General features: G+C 38.5%; 1 protein-coding gene across 1 annotated transcript; it reads right to left on the bottom strand.

Annotated features, from left to right (window-relative positions):
• Positions 1–433: 433 nt before the first annotated feature.
• On the bottom strand, positions 434–23,440 carry CLDN1 (claudin 1). The gene is made up of 4 exons (XM_073626397.1): positions 22,987–23,440; positions 4,871–5,035; positions 4,058–4,142; positions 434–3,503 (listed from the first exon to the last, which is right to left on the bottom strand). Exons 1-4 carry the CDS (start codon positions 23,207–23,209, stop codon positions 3,335–3,337), a joined length of 642 nt encoding a protein of 213 aa, XP_073482498.1. The 5' UTR covers positions 23,210–23,440; the 3' UTR covers positions 434–3,334.
• Positions 23,441–24,108: the final 668 nt, after the last annotated feature.

Genomic DNA, 24,108 nt, shown 5'->3' with positions numbered 1-24,108 from the left:
GGCAGCGCAAACAGGCAGTAGGAGAGTGAGCAGATTGATAGCCAGGCTTGGTCCAGACAAACAAGTTTGGCCAGGGTTGTTGCAGGAAGGGGGATTAATCTAATGTGATTTACAAAGTAGAGGTATGATGTATGTTTTTCTACTTTATCATACCTGAGTTCTTCTTAAATGATATATGATTTTTCATGCAAGTTTTCTTTATATTTCTTAAATACAATTGATCATTTGGGATTTACAAAAAACAGTCAACACAAAGGTAGTACAAGTTTGGTGTTTAAAAAGAACCTGAAATGTATTATTTGTGTGTGCTTGTATGAATATTGATTTTGTGCAGACATTAAACTGAAAGTATCAGTGTTGCATCAGCTAATGTATTCATTTATGTGTGAAATTACAGTGTAAGATACACAGCAGTATATAAAGACATATAGTATTTTATTATTGTAAAAAATTATTTATTGAAAAAAAAGGTTATCACAAGAACAATTATAATATCTGCTTTACTATAATATATAAAATACAATGTAAATCCATCTTTTCTGGCTAATAAAATATTTTAAGCTAGGGCAGTTAAATTATCAATTGTGCTTAATGGTAATTAGATTTGTAGCAACACCAGGGGTGATATACCAAAATAATAAAGTATGCTTAATTTGTAAAGTATATGCTCACACAGCATAGTAATTGAGCTGTGTTCACTTAACCTCTTCACAGAACAAATAGAGAAAAATCTCTGCCACCACACACCATACAAGCCCAGCATGTAATAAGTGATAGCAGCCTTAGCTTAACTCCATCCAGGCCACACCCCCAACAAGTTTCGCCCCACCCATGGGGCTTAGTCATGGAGGTCATTGACTCATAACCTCCATGACTAAGCACTGTGGAAGGGGCGAAACATGTCAGAGGCATTACCTGGAGGGAGTTAGGCTAAGGCTGCTATCGCTTACTACATGCTGGGCTTGTATGGTGTGTGGTGGCTGAGATTTCTCTCTATTTTTTCAATGAATTACATGGAGGCAAGGCTGACTCCTAGCCTGTCTTGCACCCTCAGTGGAACACTCTGAATGGATGCTGGAGCAGAGACCCAAAAGTTGGTTTCGGTTCACTTAACCTCTTGCTGCCCTTGTAATGCATATGTGCAGCAGAAAAGGGGGTGGGTTTTTATGCCAACACAAATCAGCTGAGGTTTCTGTGCTGCTCACCTTTAGTAAATCAACCTCAATGAAATTAGGTTTCCAGCCAATGGATGCTTCTAAAGCCTTAACAGGCTTTGGACAATAGCTATAATTTATTGCCCTGCTTAAAAGTATAACATTTGTCACAAAAGTGGAGTTACACTTTAAACCACATTTTAAAATACAATATCTTGATACTTTCAGCTTTGCAAAAAGCTTCAAAGATATCAAGATCATACCATGCAAATGCTCCCCTTAAGCTCGAAATACTAACTGTCCTAAATATACATTCTAATAAAAAATGAACTCAGTGTATTCTTATACTTGACAAATGTTACAATATATATTTAAATGATCTTCTGTAATGGCCGTGATATGGTTTAAATGACCCTATAAACAAACATGGGTACATGGGTGGGTATAAAGCATTTTATCTTGAGTGGAAGGAGCCATTATAATGTACACAACATACAGGATTCAAATTGTTTATATTGTATAAAGAGCACATAGAGTATCCTATAGAAGATAACTAACCAAGATCCCACTTCCAGGTGTGTCAGGTGCTTGGCTCCCTACTGAGTAATGTGGTTTCATCCTCTGGCCTCTTAATCGCTAATGGTGTAGGGCAGGGGCCAAACTATGGCCCTCCAGTTGTTCAGGAACTACAATTCCCACCATGCCCAGTCTTATCTGTGAATGTCAGAGTTTTACAATGCCTCATGGGATGTGTATTTCCGCAACAGCTGGAGGGCTGTAGTTTGGAGATCTGTGGTGTAGGGAATGGCTGATGGAACCACATCATGCATACAACACACCCAAATATGTGTTTGATGGAAAGATTCTTTGGCATCAGTAGCTCCTAAAGACGGTAAAGATCAGTGACATAGGTGTCAGAACAAGTATTGAAATTCTTCTTTAACAGAGAGTATGTTCTTCTTTTTTTCCAGGTGGTGGTGTAGTTGTTTTATTTGTTTAAAATATAGATTACCAGCATGTGTGGAGCTTCTGGTGACATTTTCTCGTCTCAAACACTGTCTTTATCATTGACTAGAATATCATCATCAGTGCCCTAACTTTAACCCTCCTTCCCACCCCCCAAAAAAGATACTGGCAGAGACACATTAGTTGGCATTATAATAGGTGAATTATTGGTAAGACAAACAATATTCAGCATGTCCATGAGTTCTAGGGTAGCCTGCTTTAAACTTAGAACTTGTAGCCAATCCAGTTTCTTTGTACCTTACCTCTTACCATGAATACATTTAACAAACATTTTGCATAACAAAATTTGATAGAAATTTGGTTTCTTATTTATTGTAATTACACAGTAGTGACTTGGCCTATTCTGCTTGTGATCCAACATTCTTCATTCCTTTCATCCTTTCTCATATTGTATGTAGTGATAGGTACTGTAAAAGCTCTCCTCATAACAGGGATGGTTTAACCAAATTCACATTCAGCTTTACATTCTTCGTTTAAAAAAGCCTGTCAAGTGTTTTGGACTTTAGCTGCATTTTACAAGGCTTTTCAATGTTCTTTAAGTAAAACAATATTTTAATTAGAATACAAATTCTTTCAAAATCTAGCTTCTGTTTTAGATTTTAACAACTAAAAGAATGTTTCTATTGTGGCTCACTGGCTTTAGTTCAGGAAATTATGTTGACAATTTATACAGCATTTCATTAAGTGATATAAATAGCTACATAACTGTGTTTAACTATAAAAAAAATGTACTGCAAAACCACAAACTCCTTAATATGCAGCCTTGTCTTTGAGATTCCAGTATCTAAAAAAGTCCTTAATACTTATAAACCTGTGTAATAGTATGGTAATTACTGCTTGGTACTCCAAATACTAATAATCTAAAAATGGTTTAACAGCCTTTTCGATGTCTTTGCAGTAATATTTTTTTATCATTACTAGGGGACCTTTGATTGTCTATGCAATATTTTCTATATGCTGCAGTATGTTGTATAATGTTAATAAAAGGTGAAATTGAGTATTGTAACATATTTCTGACCTGCAGCACTTTAACTGTCTTGCATCTGTATGAATATACATTTGGACCAGTTCAAGTTCACTGAAAAATTGGTCATTTGAGTGTTATATTCAAGGTGGCATAGGGAAAGAAGAGTTTCAAGTCTCAGTGGAGTGAATTACACGTAGTCTTTTCCTGCAGGTGCTGAAGGTGCATTTTTGTGGTAGCCTCTGGGTGGTGGGTACGAAGTTTCCCTTTTAGGACAGGAGCAGCACAGCAAGGCCCCTCCTAAGATTGCCATGGCAGCACCAGCCCAGCCAATAAATAAAGCAGGACCAAATTCATATCTGTAAGAGAAAGAGGAACATTTGTTATTTATGAAATGTTCAGTGGTGTAGCAAAAGAATATTATTACAATGTTTTGGATACTTTCTCTATATAATGTTTGATGCCATTCCTTCAATGCCGTATTCTGTACAAGAAGTGTAGAGCTGCCAAGTGAATCGTAAAGCCTAATGTGTGTCAAAGGTAACAATGACATCTACACTCCTAGACAGCATCCCGCCATAGACTTTATTGTGCGATACGTCCTTACACAACCCACCAGGCTACTCCATCTGGGTAGTAATGGATATGTAAAATGTATTTTAGAAACCATTGCTGTCAGTTCATATGATGTTGTATGAATGGAGCCAGAACAAGCAAGGAGAGAGACTGTTCCTGAAGCTGGGAAGACTCATTGCACACGTGCCTGGAATAGAGTCACATACAGTACTGGGTTTAAAGCTAATTGGGTTTCCCCACAATATCTTAGCATATATACTGCCTCATCATAGGAGTATTTACTAACCGTATTGAAATCTAAACAAGAAAGTCTATAAAGTACACTTGCTATACTTACTTGGAGTTGGTTGGGGTAAATGCACTGTAGAATTCCCTGGCAATTTGGTTTCCATACCATGCTGTTGCAATAAGAACACATAGCCCTAGAAAGAAAAATCCCATAAGCAATTAAGACTAAATAAAAACTGACCTCAGATCATTTAATCACTATCAGCATTTCTAGCCTTAGACAACATAGAACAGTCATACGCAGAGGCACCAGCATTTTGAAATATTTTGCCATAAACATACATGTTCAGATTCCCTAAGTGAACATTTTATATCAGTGCAAGTGTGGAAGTGTGTGGCTAGACTCTTTTGGCACTAATTTATCTTGACTGAAACAATTCAGTCATTGGCTGAAGATATACAGCAGGTTTGATTCCTATTTCCCCAGACATTGTTCAGCCCAGGATGTCTGGTGCAATCTAATAGTGTCCATAAAATAAAGACATAAGCTGGATTGGGTAACATTTATGGATATGGAGACCTTAAGACTGGTATCTGCCAATCTTAAAAACCGTAGCAGCTAGATTGGACAGTCAACAAGACTGGAAACTACCTTAAGTGGAAAAATTAAGCTCAATTGTTCCACTCCATGGAAGACCACAAGACACTCAAAATTGCATGAATTATCGGGTAGCAAGTGCCCCACTGTGTTATTTTAAAAAGGTCTGCATGTGTGAATGCCAATCCCAGGGTCTCCTCTAAATGTATATATTTAAACCTATTTCATTATTTGTGTTTGCTGGAAACTATAGTGTAATACTGTATATGAATTTAGTGAACAAACACCTATCTCTATGGGGCACCAAATAACAGTTATACATACCAGCAATAATGAAAAGAATACCACCAACAATTCCAACCCTGGCTTTCTTCACCTCATCATCTTGAAGGCAAGTTAAGCATTTCATTCCCACTGCAGCAATACAAGCTGCAAAGAAGCCCAAAAGAATTCCACAGATCATCAATGCCCGGGTAGCCTGCATAGTGCCTAGTAAAAGGGAAAGATAATATTACAAATTATACCTTCTTTGTTATGCATTATATAAAGAATGCTAACAAACTGGTTCCCAAACACTGGTCAAGAGGCATTACAACTTAAGTACTAAGGATGAGCCGAACACCCCCCCCCTGGTTCGATTCGCTTCGCACCAGAACTTGCGAACAGGCAACACATTTGGATGAACACCGTTAATATGCTTAAAGTGAAACAATAAAAATGATATACCAGGCCCTTTGGGTCTGGTATAAATATTAAGGGGAACCTCAAACCAAAATTTTTTTAAAAATTGCGCGGAGGTTCCCCCAAAATACATACCAGGCCCTTCAGGTTAAGTATGGATATTAAGGGGAACCCTGTGGCAAATTAAAAGAAAAATATGGCATAGGGGTCCCCCCAAAATCCATACCAGACCCTTATCCAAGCACACAACCTGGCAGGCCGCAGGAAAAGAGGGGGGGACGAGAAAACTCCCCCCGAGCCATACCAGGCCACATGCCCTCAACATGGGGAGGGTGCTTTGGAGTAGCCCCCCAAAGCATCTTGTTCCCATCTTGATGGGGACAAGGGCCTCATCCCCACAACCCTTGCCCGGTGGTTGTGGGGGTCTGTGGGTGGGGGGCTTATTGGAATCTGGAAGCCCCCTTTAACAAGGGGACCCCCAGATCCCAGCCTCCCCCCTATGTGAATTGGTAACGGGTACATTGTACCCCTAACATTTCACAAAAAAATGTCAAAATAGTAAAAAAAGACAGGAGACATTTTGGGACAAGTTCTTTATTAAAAAATAATACAATAATATTGTCCTGTGATGTAGATCCATCTCACACCACCCGACAGACCGAAAAAAAAAAAAAAAGCCGCAACAGCTCCGCCTCCATGGGAGGCTCCCGCCGAGTGACGCGTCTTCGCGATTACAGCTTTTATATAGCTGAGGGCGGGGCCACTCGGTGAGTAAACGAGCGACCCTGCCTTCCTCTGACATCAGGTGGCGTCAGAAGGGGGGGCGGTGTCGGATAAGGGTCTGGTATGGATTTCGGGTGGACCCATACACCATTTTTTTTTTAAATTTGGCTCAGGGTTCCCCTTAATATCCATATCAGACCTGAAGGGCCTGGTATAGATTTTGGGGGGACCCCTAAGCAATTTTTTTTATTTTTGGTTCAGGGTTCCCCTTAATATTCATACCAGACCCAAAGGGCCTGGTAATGGACTGGGGGGGAACCCATGGTGATTTTTTCAATGAATTTTATCTATATTGCCAGGACCCGACAATTCATTACAGCCGTGATCAGTTTTAAATGACTATTTTTTCTTTAGAAATGTAATTTTGCTGTGGGACTGTTCTAAACACGGGAAAACTTCGCCAATTTACAGGCATACTATAGACACCCCCCAGACACGATATTTAAAGGAATATTTTATTTTTATTGTTTCACTTTAAGCATTATTAAAATCACTGCTCCCGAAAAAACAGACATTTTTAAAACTTTTTTTGCATTGATAAATGTCCCCTGGGGCAGGACCTGGGTCCCCAAACACTTTTTATGACAATAACTTGCATATAATCCTTTAAATTGAGCACTTTTGGTTTTTCATGTTAGTGTTCTATAGATTTTAATAGGGTTTTGCAGCTTTCGAATTTGCCGCGAACACCGCATATTGTTCGTTGTTCGCCAAACGTCCGAACAACCAAAGTTCGACCGGACCGTTCGCCCATCCCTATTAAGTACCCCCAATTTCTGCATAAAGCTAAATAGAGTTGGGACCAATGAAAAAGAAAATAGGCAATAAACATTTTTGAACAAAAATCAATACAGCGCTTACAGTTGTGATATATTAATGATAAACAACAACAAAAAATTGTCAAATTTTCGGATATATTGCATAATCATGAGTGTTACCTATGAGATTTCTGATAATAACAGGCATAGGACAGAGAACGAGCTCATCTGGTTTTGCCGCAGACCGGCATGTGTTCCACGGAAGGCGGAAGTGGCGTCAGTGGTTGGTAAACCGGAAATGCGTCAACGTATTTCGCCATTCCTCATCAAGGATGCCCTGGAGGAGGGGCAAAACGCATTGACGCATTTCCGTTTTTCCAACCACTGACGCCACTTCCGCCCTCCGTGGAACACACGCCGATCTGCAGCAAACCTGAATGAGCTCATTCTCTGTCCTATGCTTGTTATTATCAGAAATCTCATAAGTAACACTCATGATTATGCAATAAATCCGAATTTCAACAGTACTTCACTATCAGCTTCTATTTGTTTTTTATCGAGCAGTAAATTTTTTGGTCACCCCCAAGACTCTTTATGTTTGGAGATCCTGCTGAGGAGTCCTAGAGTTCAACCCTACCAACACCAGATCACAGCATGTTTCACCTCCCCAAACTGCAGGGTCCATCGTTTCTGGTGAGTGGGGACACAAGAGGGGAGTGTGGTACATGGCACAGCAATTTCATATGAAGCACTTCAGCACTTTCTACTTATTTGGAGCACCTTAGCACATTGCAAGAGACTGTGTTATATATTGACAATCTTTTGTTGTTTATCACTAATATATCACAACTGTAAGCTCTGTATTGATTTTTGTTTGATATTTTTGAGGTTTTAGCACTTTGTTGACAGCAGCTGCAGGTCCTTATCATATATATGTTTTTCACATTCACAACATAGCGCAAGTATTTATGGTTTTATAATAAACATTTGTGACTCGCCTGAAAATTTGTATGTAGAGCCATCTAAACTGCAGAGATCCAAGCAATACAGAAGTTAAGGTCATCACTCATCATGCTTAATGAATTGTATGAATCTTCAAGAATTGTACAATGTATTTAGGTGATCACTACTCTACATTGGAACATGGTGATTCAATGCTGCTGCTAACCAGAGGGATACTTTTGTAATATTAATCGTACAATAATAAACTCAGCAAAAATGTTAGTTTGTCAACTTAATGAATTGCCAAGTGCCCAAAGCTCTTTATTGGTGAAAGATTCCCATTAATTTTTAACATTTGCTTAATAAGCAAACAAAGCTTTGAAAGTTGCCCCTAGTGCTTGAACACATGATATTGCCTGATGTATAAACTCTCATTTGCAATCCGCATCTTATTTGATATAGGTTGCACATCCTGGTCTATTTCCCATTTGTATAATGAATATGAAACTATACAGCAGAGCAATAAATAACCTCAAACTTAATTCATAACGTTATTCCTGTATGCCATAGAAAGAAAAGAATAATGGCTAGAAAACTTCACATATCCCCACTAAGAAACCCTGTCATGTATTACAAATTATAATCTTTATACTGACTGTAACTTTTTGATGGAGAAGGGTGAATTAGATTTCTAAGTGATGTTGCTATGTTTTATATCTACATTTGCCGATTCAATTATGTTTGTGATTATCACTTCATTTTATTTAGATCACATGCTATTATTTTGCGGAAAACTGCTCTTGTTATGCTTCTACTTATCCCTGATTTGGTGACCATGTAATAATATCTTTAAAAGCCTTCCTGTCTAAAATTCTCTGCTGAGTCCTAACTTGAAAAGTCGCATGTGTTCCACTTGAAGACAGGTTAAAACCTGGTGTTTTCTTTGTAAGTTCATCCAAATAACTAAGTTTCAAAGGGTTGCCCTGTATGAAATCACACCCATTCATGTTTAATGTGTACATATTTGTGGCAAATTTTATAACATTTTGTTGCCAAAAAGGTTGAGAACATAAGCATATGAGCAAAATTCTTACTTCTTATTCTTATTCTGGTAAGTACATACGGAAAGCACATACTGATACCTAAGACACAAACCAAAGTAGTATTGATACTGTTTAAATGTTAGTAGTTAACAATCCATCTTCTTAGATGAGACAAATAGTAATTAATTCAACTTTCCTTAAATGTCACTTTTTTGGCTTGGTTTTGGTGACTTGGCTGGTGTACTTACAAGTTATGAACAATAACTACAATTATTCAAACTGAATATCTGAAAAAACTGTACATTGCTTGGCTCAGTTATGTAATGTTGTCACAAACACAGTGACTTTGGAACATTGATAACGTTTTTAGCCAACAGCATTTTTCTCAATTTCTTTTTTAGCTCAAAGTGATAGGCTTTTTTCCTTTATTTTCACCTGGTGATCCAGCCAGTGCCAATTCCTGTCATGGTGTATCTCCACTCTGCAATGAGGAGCAACAGAGAAACCTTTGGACAGCAGCATTGTCAGTCTGTGAAGAGGGTAGTGTTAGATGCAATAGCAAATTTAGATGACGACTAACAAATGGATGGCTGGATGGACCTGAATAAGAATTAAAACCTACATCCAACTTTTAGCAGTTACAGTTTTTTTTCCCTTTTCGGATAGAAGTTTGACATAAATAAATAAAAGCTAACCACTGACTCCTGTCAGTGGTTAGCTGCCAACTGACTCCTTGGTTGGCAGATAAATTACAAAAAATGATGGTGAGATATCAGCACTCAAACTCATTTTGGCCAATGTTTTGTTGCACACAAAGTTTATAATAGTTCAGGACTATATATACATAAAACTTTCAAACTATTTCAATTATAAAACCACAAAAACTACAGCACAGAGGTAATGAATAAAGAGATTGACAATAAAAAGCTCTGGTGTGTCCTGACATTATTGTGAAAATACAAAAAATATATAATATTGTCATGAATAAGTGTTCAAACTTAGGACAGTACAATAAAGTGCATCAATTAAGTGTAGTTTTCCAATAACCCACAGAATGCAACATATATAAGTGAATCCACACAAAAGTTAAATGCTGCTTTGGTCCAAGTTTTCTGTATGAAAATTAAGGCATTCTTATGCCGCGTACACACGAGCGGACTTTCCGGCATACTTGGTCCGGCGTACCGGAGTCCGTCGGACAATTCGATCGTGTGTGGGCTCCAGCTGACTTTTTTTTCTCAAAAGTTTGATGGACTTAGATTTGAAACATGTTTCAAATCTATCCGACGGACTTGAGTCCAGTCGAAAAGTCGGCTCGTCTGTATGCTAGTCCGACTGACAAAAACCGACGCTAGGGCAGCTATTGGCCACTGACTATGAACTTCCTTGTTTTAGTCCGGTCGTACGTCATCACGTACGAATCCATCAGACTTTGGTTGATCGTGTGTAGGCAAGTCCGTTCATTCGGAAACTCCATCGTAAAGTCCGTTGAAAAAGTCTGCCGGGCAAAGTATGCTGTAAAGTCTGGTCGTGTGTACGCGATATAATAGTTTGCAGATTGCACAACATACATAGGTGAATCTGCAAAAAACTGAACTTTCCTCTTTGGTCCAATACCGCACCCCATAAAGATGCCAATGACCCCCAGTGTCATTTCACACTAAAAGGCTGAAGCTCACCTTTGTGTATGAACCACAACTAATCCTTTAGTATGGTCAGATACGCTTGTACCTCGCATGGGTTAATAATCCTCCATGGAGCAAATATATGGTAATGCCTCAGGATTTGCCTGTACAGTTTAAGAAAAATACAAGGTGGTGCATAGCCTTACATGGTAGACAAACCTTTATTAAAATGACTTAAAACACACTTACATGATTTAGTGCAGAAAGAGTGTACATACACATAGATGGCATATGTAGGTGAGGAATGTTACATCTCCTTTTGTCATTGAAAATATGCAAGAACCTCAGCCACACTCCACCTAACTTTTCTAGCAGTATTTTTTAATAATAAATGAGTTGACTGCATACAGTAATGTCCCTACCCGAAATCCAACCTTCCATGATGAAGTTCACCACTCCGGGCTTACTCACACTAATAGGGAAAGTTTACCTTTCCTTGTGAGCAAGCCAGGAGTGGTAAAATGCATCAACGCAGGTTGGCTTTTGGGGCGGGGACATTACTGTATGCAGTCAATTCATTGACTATTAAAAAATACTGTGAAAGAAGCTAAGTGGAGTGCAGTTGAGATTCCTTCATATTTTCAATGGAGAGTGAAGATGGATCATGATGGCCAGCACCCGGGTTGTGCTTGTGCAGGCCAATCTTGAGTGGAGTCATGAGTTTGTGTGTATCTCCCTTGGCCAGCTGCTCCCACTCTAAGGGCCGACCCGATCAGACCATCCATTGCCCTCTATGGAGCAATGGATGTAAACAGACATGTGTCTGTTTACACCCACTAACATCCGATCTGATCCTATCAGCTATAAACAGATGGATGGGGGATCCGTTCTCCATCCAGATCAGATGTAGATGGACAGGAGGTCTATTTACATCCAACCGACCATAGAGGAAAGCAGGATGGGTCCATGTCCTCGCTATGTACAGTAAGTGGAGCGTGAAAGGAAATAGTAGGTATTCTGGAGGCCTACCCATCTATTAGGTACACCAACAGCGCCCTCCCTCATATATCTGGAGACACCATGAAACAAGAAGCAAGTTAAGCATTCGTAAAATGTCTGCCTTTATTAGGTGTGTGACAGCTTATATATGGTTCAACATACCAATAGAAAGAGGGGAGGTGGAAGTGGTTAGTAAATGATGTATTTGTATAGAAATATATAGTTACATGGCTATACAAGTCAGTGACCCTCCAAGATACCTCATCATGAGTTAACACATGTCAAAAGGCTGTCTGGTTATGAGTCATAAGTCATGCATCCTGTCCCATGGCTTACCAACCCACAATGATGTATATATAGAGTACAGTGCTGTCATCCGCCTTCTCTGCGGGGAACAGCAGACAAATTCTCTGCTGTGCAGGCAGATCCACTGGCTGAGTGAATGTGCCCTTAGACCTAGCTCACAGCTAAAACTTCATTTCTGGTGTAGGTGTTTGCATTCTGCAGATTATTTGAACACTGTTGCATTTTATTGTACTGTGCTTACTTGGACACATATCCATCACAATAGTATATGTATAGTTGTATTTTCACACTTACACCAGGACACACCAAAAGGGATTTATTGTCAATATTTGTATTCACTCTATATATATTGCACTTGTACAGTGTCACATGTGCATTTGAAAGTTTTATATTTACAGTCCTACACTATTATTATTACATACATATTTTCCAAAAGGTTGACAGAAAACTGTATTATCACATCCTAGGCAAGCACTGCATGGCCTCTCACACAAACATGACAGCAAATTTTCAAATCATACTAAAACAGGGCAATATACAGCATAGCCACTCTGTTTAAAACTGCCTACTCGCTTTTAGATAAATCCAACCAGTTTTTCGGCTCTATTGCTAAGTTGTCTGTCCAATAATTTTGGCTTTACATTTCTTGGCCTATAAACCAACAGTTAATGGTTAAAAATACCTACACTCCTCCTATTATTCACAAATTAACCAAGAGAGACTACTTCTGTGTAATTGCTTCACAACCATGTGAAAATGTTCAGTACGGCTTTGTAAAACGGTTTCTAAAAGATCTCCAATGCAGTAATACATTTTTTTGCTTGCTAAAAAAAAAACAAAAGAAGAAAAAATAAACAAGCCACTGACTACTTTTTGTGTGTGAGTCCAAAGTTGAAAATTTGAGGAAAGTGGAAAAATAGCACTGGACCTGTAGGGTTATCTCACTGGTACTGCTATCCTAGAGTATTGATAAATTGATCTGGTTCCTTTGCAGGCAGCTTCTACGCTTGGCCGTAGTGTATTGTAGTGTATTTTAAGAAAAATTGAAATTGAAATTTACGCATCACACCCCTGCTAAAAGGTCCAGATAAAACTTTATTCCAATAAAAAGCAGGGGGACAATCCAAAAAGTAGCCAATGTGTTTCAGGGGTCCAAGAGCTACCACTTCATCAGGGCTTGATTGACAACAATGTAAATTGAAGTGAACTGGACCATTAGTGTTATTTTTTCCAGAGTGATTGCAAGCACAGGCCTTGTCAGAAGCTGCTTTGGCAGTCTCACAACTGTGTGAGCATATCCATTTTGCTGTACAGTAAGGCTTTGCAAAACACCAGTAGTGATACAATTGATGAGATGTGATTTTCGTAAAGATTTCCAATTAATTACAGTAACACATTTATACTTTTGCTGCTTGCTAAATAAAACTAGTTTACAACAAGCCACTGACTACCTATTGTGTGAATGTCCTAAGTGGAAAAGTGTCACAAGTACAATAATAGACCTGAAGGGCATGTTTACCCCAAGGTGCCATTACTACCCTAATAAGGAACTACAGAGTTGTACTGTACATCCTAATATGTATATCACCTAATATGGAAGTAAAGTACTTCCTTTTTAGGCTGATGATTTCGATGAGCTTGGATTGCTTTGGTGTTATGGGATAACTATTCTATGCCAGTTGAGTGACTAGAGCTCATCTGGAGGTAGGGAGTCCATGCTCCCAGCATTGGCTTCATGGTTGAGGCACCAATGTACAATCTGCATTCAGTAGATGACTTTTAATTGATCTTCCTTTGGAGTACTTTATACCAGTTCACTAATACTCACAGATTAATCAAATATTTAGTTGGGGGAGTAAATAATTGAATTTGTGCTGTCATTTCAGTTCCACGGCTTATTTTCTTTGAAAGCATATTCTTGTGGTAGGAGAAGTGTGATTTTTTTTTTTGTCAAAAGAACATTTTTGTCTTATCACCCCCCCCCCCCCCCAAAAAAAAAATGAGATATAATCACTGATATCTTGATGAAGAAGTCTTATGAGATGCCAAAACCAGTCTATATAATATCAGTGCCTGCTCTGTGAATCAGTTATGACAGAATCTGCCCAATGGTTCTAGATCATTGAATATATATTACCTCAAATCCTCTGCAATTATCATATCTGCCTTTGAACCCCTGATTTAAATTTTAATTTAAAATAATGTTCATTACCATCATATATACATTCTCTAGAGAAATGCATGTACTTTTTATATCTTCAGACTGTAGGATGTCCAGTATGTCTTCCTCCTTAATCACGTTTTATGACCACCTCTAGTCTCATCTCATTGCTTCTTCACTGACTTCAAATAGGTAAAATCATCTAGCGGAAGTAGTTATTTGTGTTAGTAATTTTAATCCTGTTGACATGAAAAGGTGATCAGCATGATGATCCACTTACTTGGGAGAGGCAAGCAGCAAATGACTACCTGCGTAAACTATGTGTAGAATAGATAAATCCTATATACTGTATGTTCTACCGAGGATTATATGTGTCAAATCTTTATATTTAGCATTTGAGAAATATTCTTAAAATAGATCATTTGGATTGGTTTCCCAATGTGCTGTAACAGTCACTTCTTCATTTACCAAGAAATGGGAAACTGGGAAGATAGGAAGACAGACTGCTATGGAGTTTCTAACCTTTTGATCTCTCTTGCTGTTATTGTCCTCAGTTTTGAGATTTCCCATTACTTCCACTCCCTGTGACACCCTGTACTCAAGAAGTGAGGGAAAATATACACAGTGGGGACACAAGCAGCAAAAAAAAATGCTGAAATTAAAGGTTAATCCCAAACTCAAAAAATGGGCTGAACCTGGGCTTTAAAATGAAATATTGGCAAAAAACTAAGACAAATATACTGCACTGGCAGTCTGTCACTAGCATTAACACAGAAGTCTGTTGGTCCTGCCAGTAATGCCGCGTACACACGGTCGGACTTTTCGTCTACAAAAGTCCGACAGCCTGTCCGACAGACTTCCGGCGGACTTTCGGCGGACTTGCAGCAGACTTTCTAACGAACGGACTTGCCTACACACGACCACACAAAAGTCCGACGGATTCGTACGTGATGACGTACACCGGACTAAAATAAGGAAGTTCATAGCCAGTAGCCAATAGCTGCCCTAGCATGGGTTTTTGTCCGTCGGACTAGCACACAGACGAGCGGATTTCGGGGTCCGTCGTAGTTACGACGTAAAGATTTGAAGCATGTTTCAAATCTAAAGTCCGTCGGATTTGAGGCTGAAAAAGTCTGCTGAAAGTCCGGAGAAGCCCACACACGATCGGATTACCAGCCAGCTTTAGTCCGTCGGCGTCCGTTGGACTTTTGTAGACGAAAAGTCCGACCGTGTGTACGCGGCATAAGTCTGTTCTCTTTCAACTTCCTTTAACAGACCAAGCTGTCCAGCAAAAGAGACAAACCATTTGACACTGCTATGGGTGCTCACAATGATCAGCTTTTAGTTCTTTATGTAAAACCCAAAAGGAAAATTAAAACAGTTGCTGTAGCTATGTAGCTATGTAGCTAAGTGTTAGTTGGTGTTTGGATTTAAATTGTTCATCACATATGTAAGGTCCACACATATCTACTATTCCATCTAATATTACCCTTTCACAGGTTGACATTGCTGCTGTCAAAGGGTGGCTATGCTGGTCTGCCAAAGATACAGTAAAGGACTGAGCGTAGCCACCCTAAGACAGGAGGTGTGCTATTGGCTGGATCACCAGGTGCAAATAAATAGAAAAAAAGCTTGAACAAAGAAATTTAATGCAGGCACAACATCTAAGGAATGGTAAGCCGCAATGTATTACATTTTTATCCTTGGGTTTTCATACACTTTATGGATAAACTCTGAGAATTACACAAAAAACACTGTTGCAGTGCCCCCAGCCCCTTCTCAAAAGTTAAACGCTTGTAAAGTTTAGGGGTAGAGGAATAAGGCGTAATACTTACACTATTCCTCGCTCTTGCAGTCTCTGATACTCTCCATCTCTCCAGTGTTTTGGGTTGTGAGCAGTTCCTCACATACAGTGCAGGCCTTGCATTGTACATGATGATGTCAGGGTTCAACTACCCGCTAGAGTGCCTTAGAGAAGAGGCTTTCCTTGGGGAACTGATTGCACAGCATAAAGAAAGCCTGCTGGAGCAAGGAATAAAGTAAGTATGACAGCTTAGTCCTCTACCCCAAGACTTAAAAAGCACTTGCAGTGCAGACTTGGGCACTGCAAGAGTGTTTTTTTGGTGTAATTATCAGAGTCCAGCTTTAAGAAAACTAGAATGACTCATAGATTGACTCCCTGTTTATTGCTTGAAATGTATTGTTAAAATAATAATTTTTTGCAAAGAACTGGTAGAAAACTCTAGAACATTTAAAAGATGCAATTTCATATCAAATGGGTTTCACACATGGCAGCTAGTGTTGAAGAGGTTAATTTGGCATGCTGGAGGAAGAATGTTCTACTGGAAAAGCTGACGGTTTAGTTAATTCTTGTCTTTTATGTTTGGGAGGAGAGCTACTTTGTTGAAAATATGCAGCTCTCCAGGGTGACTGTTTTGACGGGTCTGATCTTGTCTAGGAGTCAGTTTCAATCTATGAAAGAAGACGTGTTTAGCATTGCCCAGATCCTCACCTAGGTAGACAAGGATGGGAACTAACCATTATTAAACTGGTAATGCTGCACGTATAACACAAAATCAGCAATCCTGACTCAACCCAGCTTTCAAGTCTCAGGCTGCAAATCTTTTTTTTTATGGATAAAAGAGACCTGACAATTGTTTCCTAACAGAGCACAGTTAAAGTTTAATAACCATTTCAATAAAATCATTATACATGTGAGAGTGGTTCAGTTTGACACTTTTATTGCCATGTGCTTTATAATTGCCCCACAGCTTCTGTGCTGGCTATAATAATTCTTGTTTAGCAGTTTGCTTGGTAAAAAGGAAAGAAAAAAAAGTAAAGAAAAAAAGATAAGAAAGCTAGGTGAGGACTCTTTATTAGATTGTGAAGCAAAGTCTCAACATGAAGAATCATGTCTGTTCCTTGATGCCCGAATGCAGAAATTCACTTCCTTCTCAACAGAGGGAAAAAGCACAGACATATATAATACCATACTTTGCCTTGGTTTACATGAGTAAATATTAGAGCACACACACACACACATATATATATATATATATATATATATATATATATATATAAAGTGTACAATCGGATGTTTACTAAACATTCACTGCAGGTGAATCATTCACTGTAATTTAAATTATATGCACCAGGGAGAATGATCTGTAATGAATGTATGGTGAATGCTCCAATTAAAAAGGAGGATGCTGTTTTAAAATGACAAAATGTTAAACAATCTTAAATATAATTAGCAATCTGACTTCATTTTCTAGTGCTAATCATTATGCTCTCATAAGATTCTTACAACTTTTAGGTCTGTACCCTCCCGTAGCTCCCAACTGTCCCTGATTTCCAGGGACTGTCCCTAATTTGGAGCAATGTCCCTCTGTCCCTCTTTCCTCCTCATTTGTCCCTCATTTTGGTCTGATCCATATAGTTTTATATAAAATGCAATTTTTATCTCTCAAAAAGTGTTTCCCAGTGCTAAACCTTTCATCCAATTTCTAAATTGCTGCATTTGTACATTTTAAAAGCAAATATAAAGGAATAGTAGTGGTAAAAAAAGCCCTTCTGGATTAAATTAACCATTTTTTTGGTTAATTCTCCTTTAAGGGGGTGTGGAGGGGGCATGTCCTATGCCTATATACGTTTGTTAGTAGGTGTCCCTCGTTCTAATCTCAAAATGTTGGGAGGTATGCCCTTCCACTACCTGAAAGTCCAAAAACCTGTGGTGCTCTATTGGGAAAATACCAACTTAGTCTAGGTGGATGGAGCTTTGGCTGCCCCACCCTGCTTCTGGCACCTTAATCTTTGCATATCACCGTAATGACCAATAGAAAGGCACAGGAGGCAGAAGAAGGTGGGCCATCTTGTTGACTTTCTAGTTGAAGTAGCTATTGGCATAACACACTCTGGGTTTGAGGGCACTATAAGCATACTTAAATGTACACGTTGTAAAGTGCTGCGCAAGCTGTTGGCGCTTTAAGAATCCAGTATAATAATAATCTACAGGTCTAGCTCTTAGTCACTCCATCCACCAGTGAGAGGTTACACAAAAATGTCTCATTTGAGGCTATGACTTTTAACAGGCTATAGTTTAACTTTAGAGTTAGAGTTTTTTTACAAAAACATATTGAATGGGCTAAGAATGACTACAGAAGACTGCTTGAGTTTAGTAAGCTCCGTTGTGAGCTGACAATACACAGCATTTTTTTTGTGGACTGAGTGGTGTCAGCCCTGCCCAGCTTTCAGATCTCTATACCATAAAAGCTAACAATTACATATTTCATGAGAAGAACTAGGAGGGCTCTTAAAGAAAAGATAGGAACTCTTCACAGGACAGCTCTGAATTTATGATAAGATTAGCTTTTTTTTGCAGTTATAAAACAAATATAATAAAATGTTTCCAAAGGTATATTTAAGAACCAAAAACTAGAAAATAAAAGAAGTTCATTGTCAGGGTTTGCATATACTTTAAGCCCTTCCCGTTCGTCTTATATCCTTTTAAAGGGTCAGGACCACCCAGGGGACAGGAAGGATCAGTGATCATGTGACCATTGTGTTTGACCGCGACAGTGATCACATGACCAGGAGCTGGTCCCGTGGGCTACTGACCCTTAGTGGTGACCAAGAGCTGTCTTTAACAGCTCATTCTCTGTGTGGGAGCATGCAGTGAGTGCGCTCTCAGCACAGAAACATATGCCACCCACTGACACATATATGCCACATATGGGCATTATTACCCACCCTTTTGCCTCTGCACATATGTGTTAGGCAGCAGGTTATGGCTTTTTTCACTCCACTTGCATTGGGTTGCATTAGCCAATGCACTCTGAACGCATGAACTGTGTGCTATTATAATTCATACTAATGTGATATTTTGGTATGCACTTAAAAAAAAATGAGACAAACAGCGCATTGCAATGTGTTGCAACATGAATTAGGTAAAAGGAAAACACTATGAGTAAAATGTAACATAATTATAAACCAGACAAAACAGGCCGCTGACACTTAGGAAATACTGCTGTTCAAATGTATACTACTTTTTGCATCTGATGAGGAAATGCAATAGAAAGATTTAGGCTGAACTCCACCCTGGCCTTCAGTCTTGCACAGTTATATGGACTCCTCTCTGTTACTAAAATTGCTTATTCTGATTTTACTGCACACTGTTAGCTTCTCACAGTGTGCATTAGAAGATTCAGTAAATCGGATGGAACCTGGCTCAATTCGTGGCTTTAGGATGTCCATCATGATCTAGCCCTATTCTTCCCCTGCCAATTCCTAGCCTACCCCATTCATTCATTTGATATGAGCATTACTTAGAGCTGTGTGCTGTTTTCAGGAATCTATGTACAAAGCTTTCCACCAGCCATGTTATGCCTGCATTGTTACTATGTACAGAGCTTTCCACCAGCCATGTTATGCCTGCATTGTTAAAGAGATTGTAAACCTCAGAAAAAAAACCTGCAAGACAATCGTATAATACTTACCTTAGAACGATGCCCTGGATCGACGTCGGCACACTGCTGACAGAGCCATCATGTTTCCCAGAGTTGCTTCCAGGTTCCTCGGGCCCTGGTGCTATGACTGTCCGGGTCCGCAATTACGTCACTTCTGTGCATGCGCACAGGAGCTGCCGGTCACAGCACAGGCCCTAAAAAAATGGCACAAGCAGGCCGTTCCTTCAGTGCGCATGCGCCGGTGATGTCGGTGGCAGCGTATACAGTAAATATCTCCTAAACAGTGCAGGTTTAGGAGATATTTACAGTACCTACAGGTAAGCCTTATATTATAGGCTTACCTGTAGGTACAATTAAAGAGGAAGACTTTACTTCCTCTTTAAGAGAAGCACAGAGACACAGTGATGAAATTACTGGGACTAAAATAAGGTATGTAATGAAAAAAAAATCATGTTGATAAAGGGGGGGAAGGATGTACTAGAGAAGGCAAAATATAAGCTAATTAAACTTCATAGCCATAGTGTTACAGCCAGTGACAACATTGTTAAGTGTAAATTGTCTTCTCATGGAAGCCTGTTTGTTAAAGTGGTTGTAAAGGCCAAAGGTTTTTTACCTTCATGCATTCAATGCATGAAGGTAAAAAAACGTTCTGTGTGCTGCTCCCCCCACATCCCCCCTAATACTCACTAGAGCCCCCTCTCAATCCAGCGATGTGCATGAGAGCCTTGGCTGTCCCAGGACTCCCTCTCCTAATTGGCTGAGACAGCAGTGGGCGCCATTGGCTCCCACTGCTGTCAATAACAGCCAGTGAGCTAATGAGGAGAGAGTGGGGGAGGCTCTATGTGTTCTATGGATGCATAGAGCAAGGCTCAGGAGCGAGCATGCACCAGTGCCCCCATAGCAAGCGACTTGCTATTGGGGGCACTGGTCAAGATGGAGGAGCCAGGAGTGCTGGCTGGGGACTTGAGAAGAAGAGGATCAGAGCTGCTCTGTGCAAAACCACTGCACAGAGCAGGTAAGTATAACATGTTTGTTTTTTTGGTTTTTTTATTAAAAGCCGAACCTTTAATATCACTTTAAGTGAGCATAGGATGAGGAGATGACTGTATAGCAACACAGAGGGATGATGTTAGAAAACATTTTACATGCAATAGTGGGATCTTGACTCATAGAGGTTGATTTACTAAAGGTAAATAAACTATGCACTTTGCAAGAGCAGTTGCACTTCACAAAGTGCAGTTGCTCCAGAGCTTAGTAAATGATGGGGAAGCTCTGCTGACTTCCATATTCCAATCATGTGCAAGCAAAAATTCAGTTTTTTTTTTTTTTGCATGTAATTGGGTATTTTTTTGTAAAGTAAAGCTTTGCCTCATTTACTAAGCTCTGAAGCAATTAATCTAAATAAATGAGATAAAATACCAGTATCCACCTAGAGAGTATGTGCCTTTCAGATAACTCCTATTCCTGGCCCAGAAACTGGCAGAATGGGGAGATGCAAGTAATCCTGCTACAAAGAGGTGTCTTGTTGTAGATGAATGTAATAAATCACATTCATTTCTTTTGCACTGGCATGTCTTGTGTGATAGATTACTGTAGATGAAGATATATATGAATTTGAAAGGGAACTAATCAGAATATCTGATATAATGTATCACTGCATAGGGACATATATGAAAATGTATGCTACAGAATCAGAACAAATTATAAAGATATTCTTAAATCCTGGCAATTTGTGGATACACTTAACAATGTCAAATAAAATAAAATGAGCTGGCCTTTTTCATTCTCCTCTCCTCCCAGGTGAACTGCTGTAACAAAGATTGATATGGTTCTACACAGAATGGTTTGAAGTGCAGAAAAATCTGAAATTCCAGTTAACTGTCACCAAACAGTAATGGACATTTTTAACAACTCTGCTTCAGAATGTTCTCTTAATCATTGATTCATACAAACACAACTTTCCCCTAGGAATGGTGTGTTTACTTTTCAGGAGGATAAGTACAGCCATTTCAAAAAGTATAACTGATCACCAAAAATGTTAAGGTTATATTTGTTGGGAATTGTGCAATTTGAGAAAATAGGTTGCATTAGCTACTGAATGTAATGTGTATGCCCAGCCAAAAGTAGGTTTAGAAGCCTTACTGAGCTTTTACTGTTATCCAGGGTGGTTGTGATGGAGAGATTTTCTCTCACTTACTTTCACAAAAAAAATAATTTTAATGGAGCCTTGGATATCTTAAAAAAAACAAGGGTTCTAATCCTTCCAGACTAAGTCCAACCCTTATTGACAAAAAAAAGTTTGGACTGGACACTTTAATTTTTAAAACAGTAGCACCAAGGAGTTCATTTTCAACAAAATATCCAACTTTTAGCAAATGCCTAGACTGGAAGTGCTGTTTTCAATGTCACCACTATACGCAATAAATTGATAAAGGCAAAAAAAAATGGTGAACCAACGAGCATGTTACGTGCAAGAACATTGTCTGAACAAGTCTGTATTAGCTATGATACAATTACAGCAATTTTGGCATCACAAGATGGTGCACGTTTGAGTGATGATCTTGTTGCTAGCCAAAAAAAGCTTTGCCATGACAGCCAGGTTTAAATCCTTAGGAAGACTTAGGATAAGAACTTCTTGTAGAAAACTTGGAAAGGGAAATAATTGTTAGTACCAGAAATATCTCATTTATTTTACATAAATCTACTAGAGAAACAGTTTACTGTGCACTATACAAACATCAAATGATTCCATTAGTAAACAGACCAATGTCAAGTTATCTGTAACTCTCCAACTACTGCATGACTTTACATGGGGTCATTTTTGCTTACATGGTGAAAAGAAAAAATGATGCATAGTAATACACAGAAAAAAAAATCAGATTTCATCATATCAAAATAAATGTACAGTGAATGATTTGCTGGCTGGTTGCCATTGGTTATTGCACTGGTTGTCTTGCACTTAATAAATAAAGCCCAAAAGGTCAGGATTGGCATTGTGTAGTTAGTAAACTTGTATTTAAAGTTCCAAACACAAGTTCCAATGTGTAAATGAAACAAAACCAACTATACTGGACAAATATTCTTCTATGGTTTGGCATATTGCCATAATTATTTAGTGTAAGCCAGTACAGCCCAGTAAAATGTTATATAATATGTTCTGCTTTTGTACAGGTACAGTAAGTGAGATAAAATATTAAAACCTTGTTTATATAACATCTCATATTCATTGGTAATTTAAAATATAAAAACATATGGCATATGGATAGATAACATAGATACGATAGAACGATAGATAGATAGAACGATAGAACGATAGAAAGATAGATAGATAGATAGATAGATAGATAGATAGATAGATAGATAGATAGATAGATAGATAGATAGATAAAACTGGAATGTGCAAAATCTGGTACAAAGCTTCCAGGTTTTATTATCAAAACTTAATTGAACAAGTTAAATTTAGAAGCTGATGTTACTATGCACAGCTGCACCAGATTCTGTGTGCTCTAGTTTTAGTAAATCATAGATAGATAGATAGATAGATAGATAGATAGAAAAGTTGGTATATATACATGTTTTTGTATGTGTGTGTTGGAAGTATTGGAACTTGTCTAGTAAAATGATTATAAAGGTATACAGAAAAGTGTAAAAAAAAAAGTGAGAAAAGTGATACTTACTGCCTAATTTCAGAAGAGAGTCATAGGATTTGCACTGCATCTGCCCTGTACTCTGCATGACACAGGACATCCACAAGCCTTCATAGGTGATCTGTGCTGTGATGATGGCATCTCCGGCAAACGAAGACATCTTCCATTGGGGAATAGCTACGGCCACTATAAAGCCAATCCATCCTATACAAGCCAAGGCAAATCCTAAAAGCTGTAAGCCTGAATTGGCCATCTTCTACAACAGGGATATATAGCTACTGCTTCAAGATACAGTAGTTCTGCTCTGTTGTATTAATAAATATCTAATAATAAGGCTGAAACTAGTCTGTAAACTTAGTATAAGAAAAGTGGATGAGTAGCTGGTTAGTCAGATACCTAAATGAACTGTGATGACTATCAGCCTTATTTAAACGCCCATCAGATGTTCTCCTAGTGGTGTTCCTTAGAATAACATAGGATTAGCTGGATAATCACTCCTCTTACACAGTTCTTCTTCACAACCTCCCACCACTGCTTCTGAAACAACATGTTTTTTCTAGTCTGATTTAGGTTAGCGGCTAAGTAGATTTCAGCCCTGAAGTCATTGTTTTGGTTCTCAATTCTCATCCATAATAGATATTTGCAAAGCCAGGTGTTCTCCGCACATAGAGAAGAATAATATAAAAAAGTATAAATAGAGTAAACAATAACATGGAAAAATAGATGAATCAGGCAACCATCGCTTCGGTTTCTTTTACATAAATACCAGTCATTTGGGCACAAGTATTCTTTTGTTGTTTTTAGAAGCAACCACAGTTAACAGGGATTCAAATGTAACTGTAAATTAGAAGGGAATCAGAGACATTGAACAAAAACTGACAAGTAGCCATATCAAACTGGAAGAAGATGTTATAGTCCTTGGGTGAATTTGAAAACAGATATGTTAAAAAATAAAGATGATTCTTATATTTGATAGATTACACTGGAATTGAAATCATCTTAGTTATTATGGAACATTTCTATAATCAGTAAGTATACTGCTCAAGCTCTACTTGACTTATGCTAAAGTTGCTGAATTGCAAGTATGATATCTTTATATGTGTTACCCTTCATCATCATAATCATCATAAAATAAAATACATTGTGTATATA

Source organism: Aquarana catesbeiana, linkage group LG04 (assembly GCF_042186555.1).
Source record: "Aquarana catesbeiana isolate 2022-GZ linkage group LG04, ASM4218655v1, whole genome shotgun sequence".
Lineage (NCBI taxonomy): Eukaryota > Metazoa > Chordata > Amphibia > Anura > Ranidae > Aquarana > Aquarana catesbeiana.
This window is presented reverse-complemented; position numbering and strand designations above follow the sequence as displayed.

Excerpts from the sequence above, each read along its gene's own strand:
- CLDN1 (XM_073626397.1), bottom strand. The coding sequence starts at position 23,209 with ATGGCCAATTCAGGCTTACAGCTTTTAGGATTTGCCTTGGCTTGTATA. Across the intron at positions 4,143-4,870 it reads TATTCTTTTCATTATTGCTG|GGCTATGTGTTCTTATTGCA; the intron begins GTATGTATAACT and ends TTTTCTTTCTAG. Across the intron at positions 3,504-4,057 it reads TTTACCCCAACCAACTCCAA|ATATGAATTTGGTCCTGCTT; the intron begins GTAAGTATAGCA and ends TTTCTCTTACAG.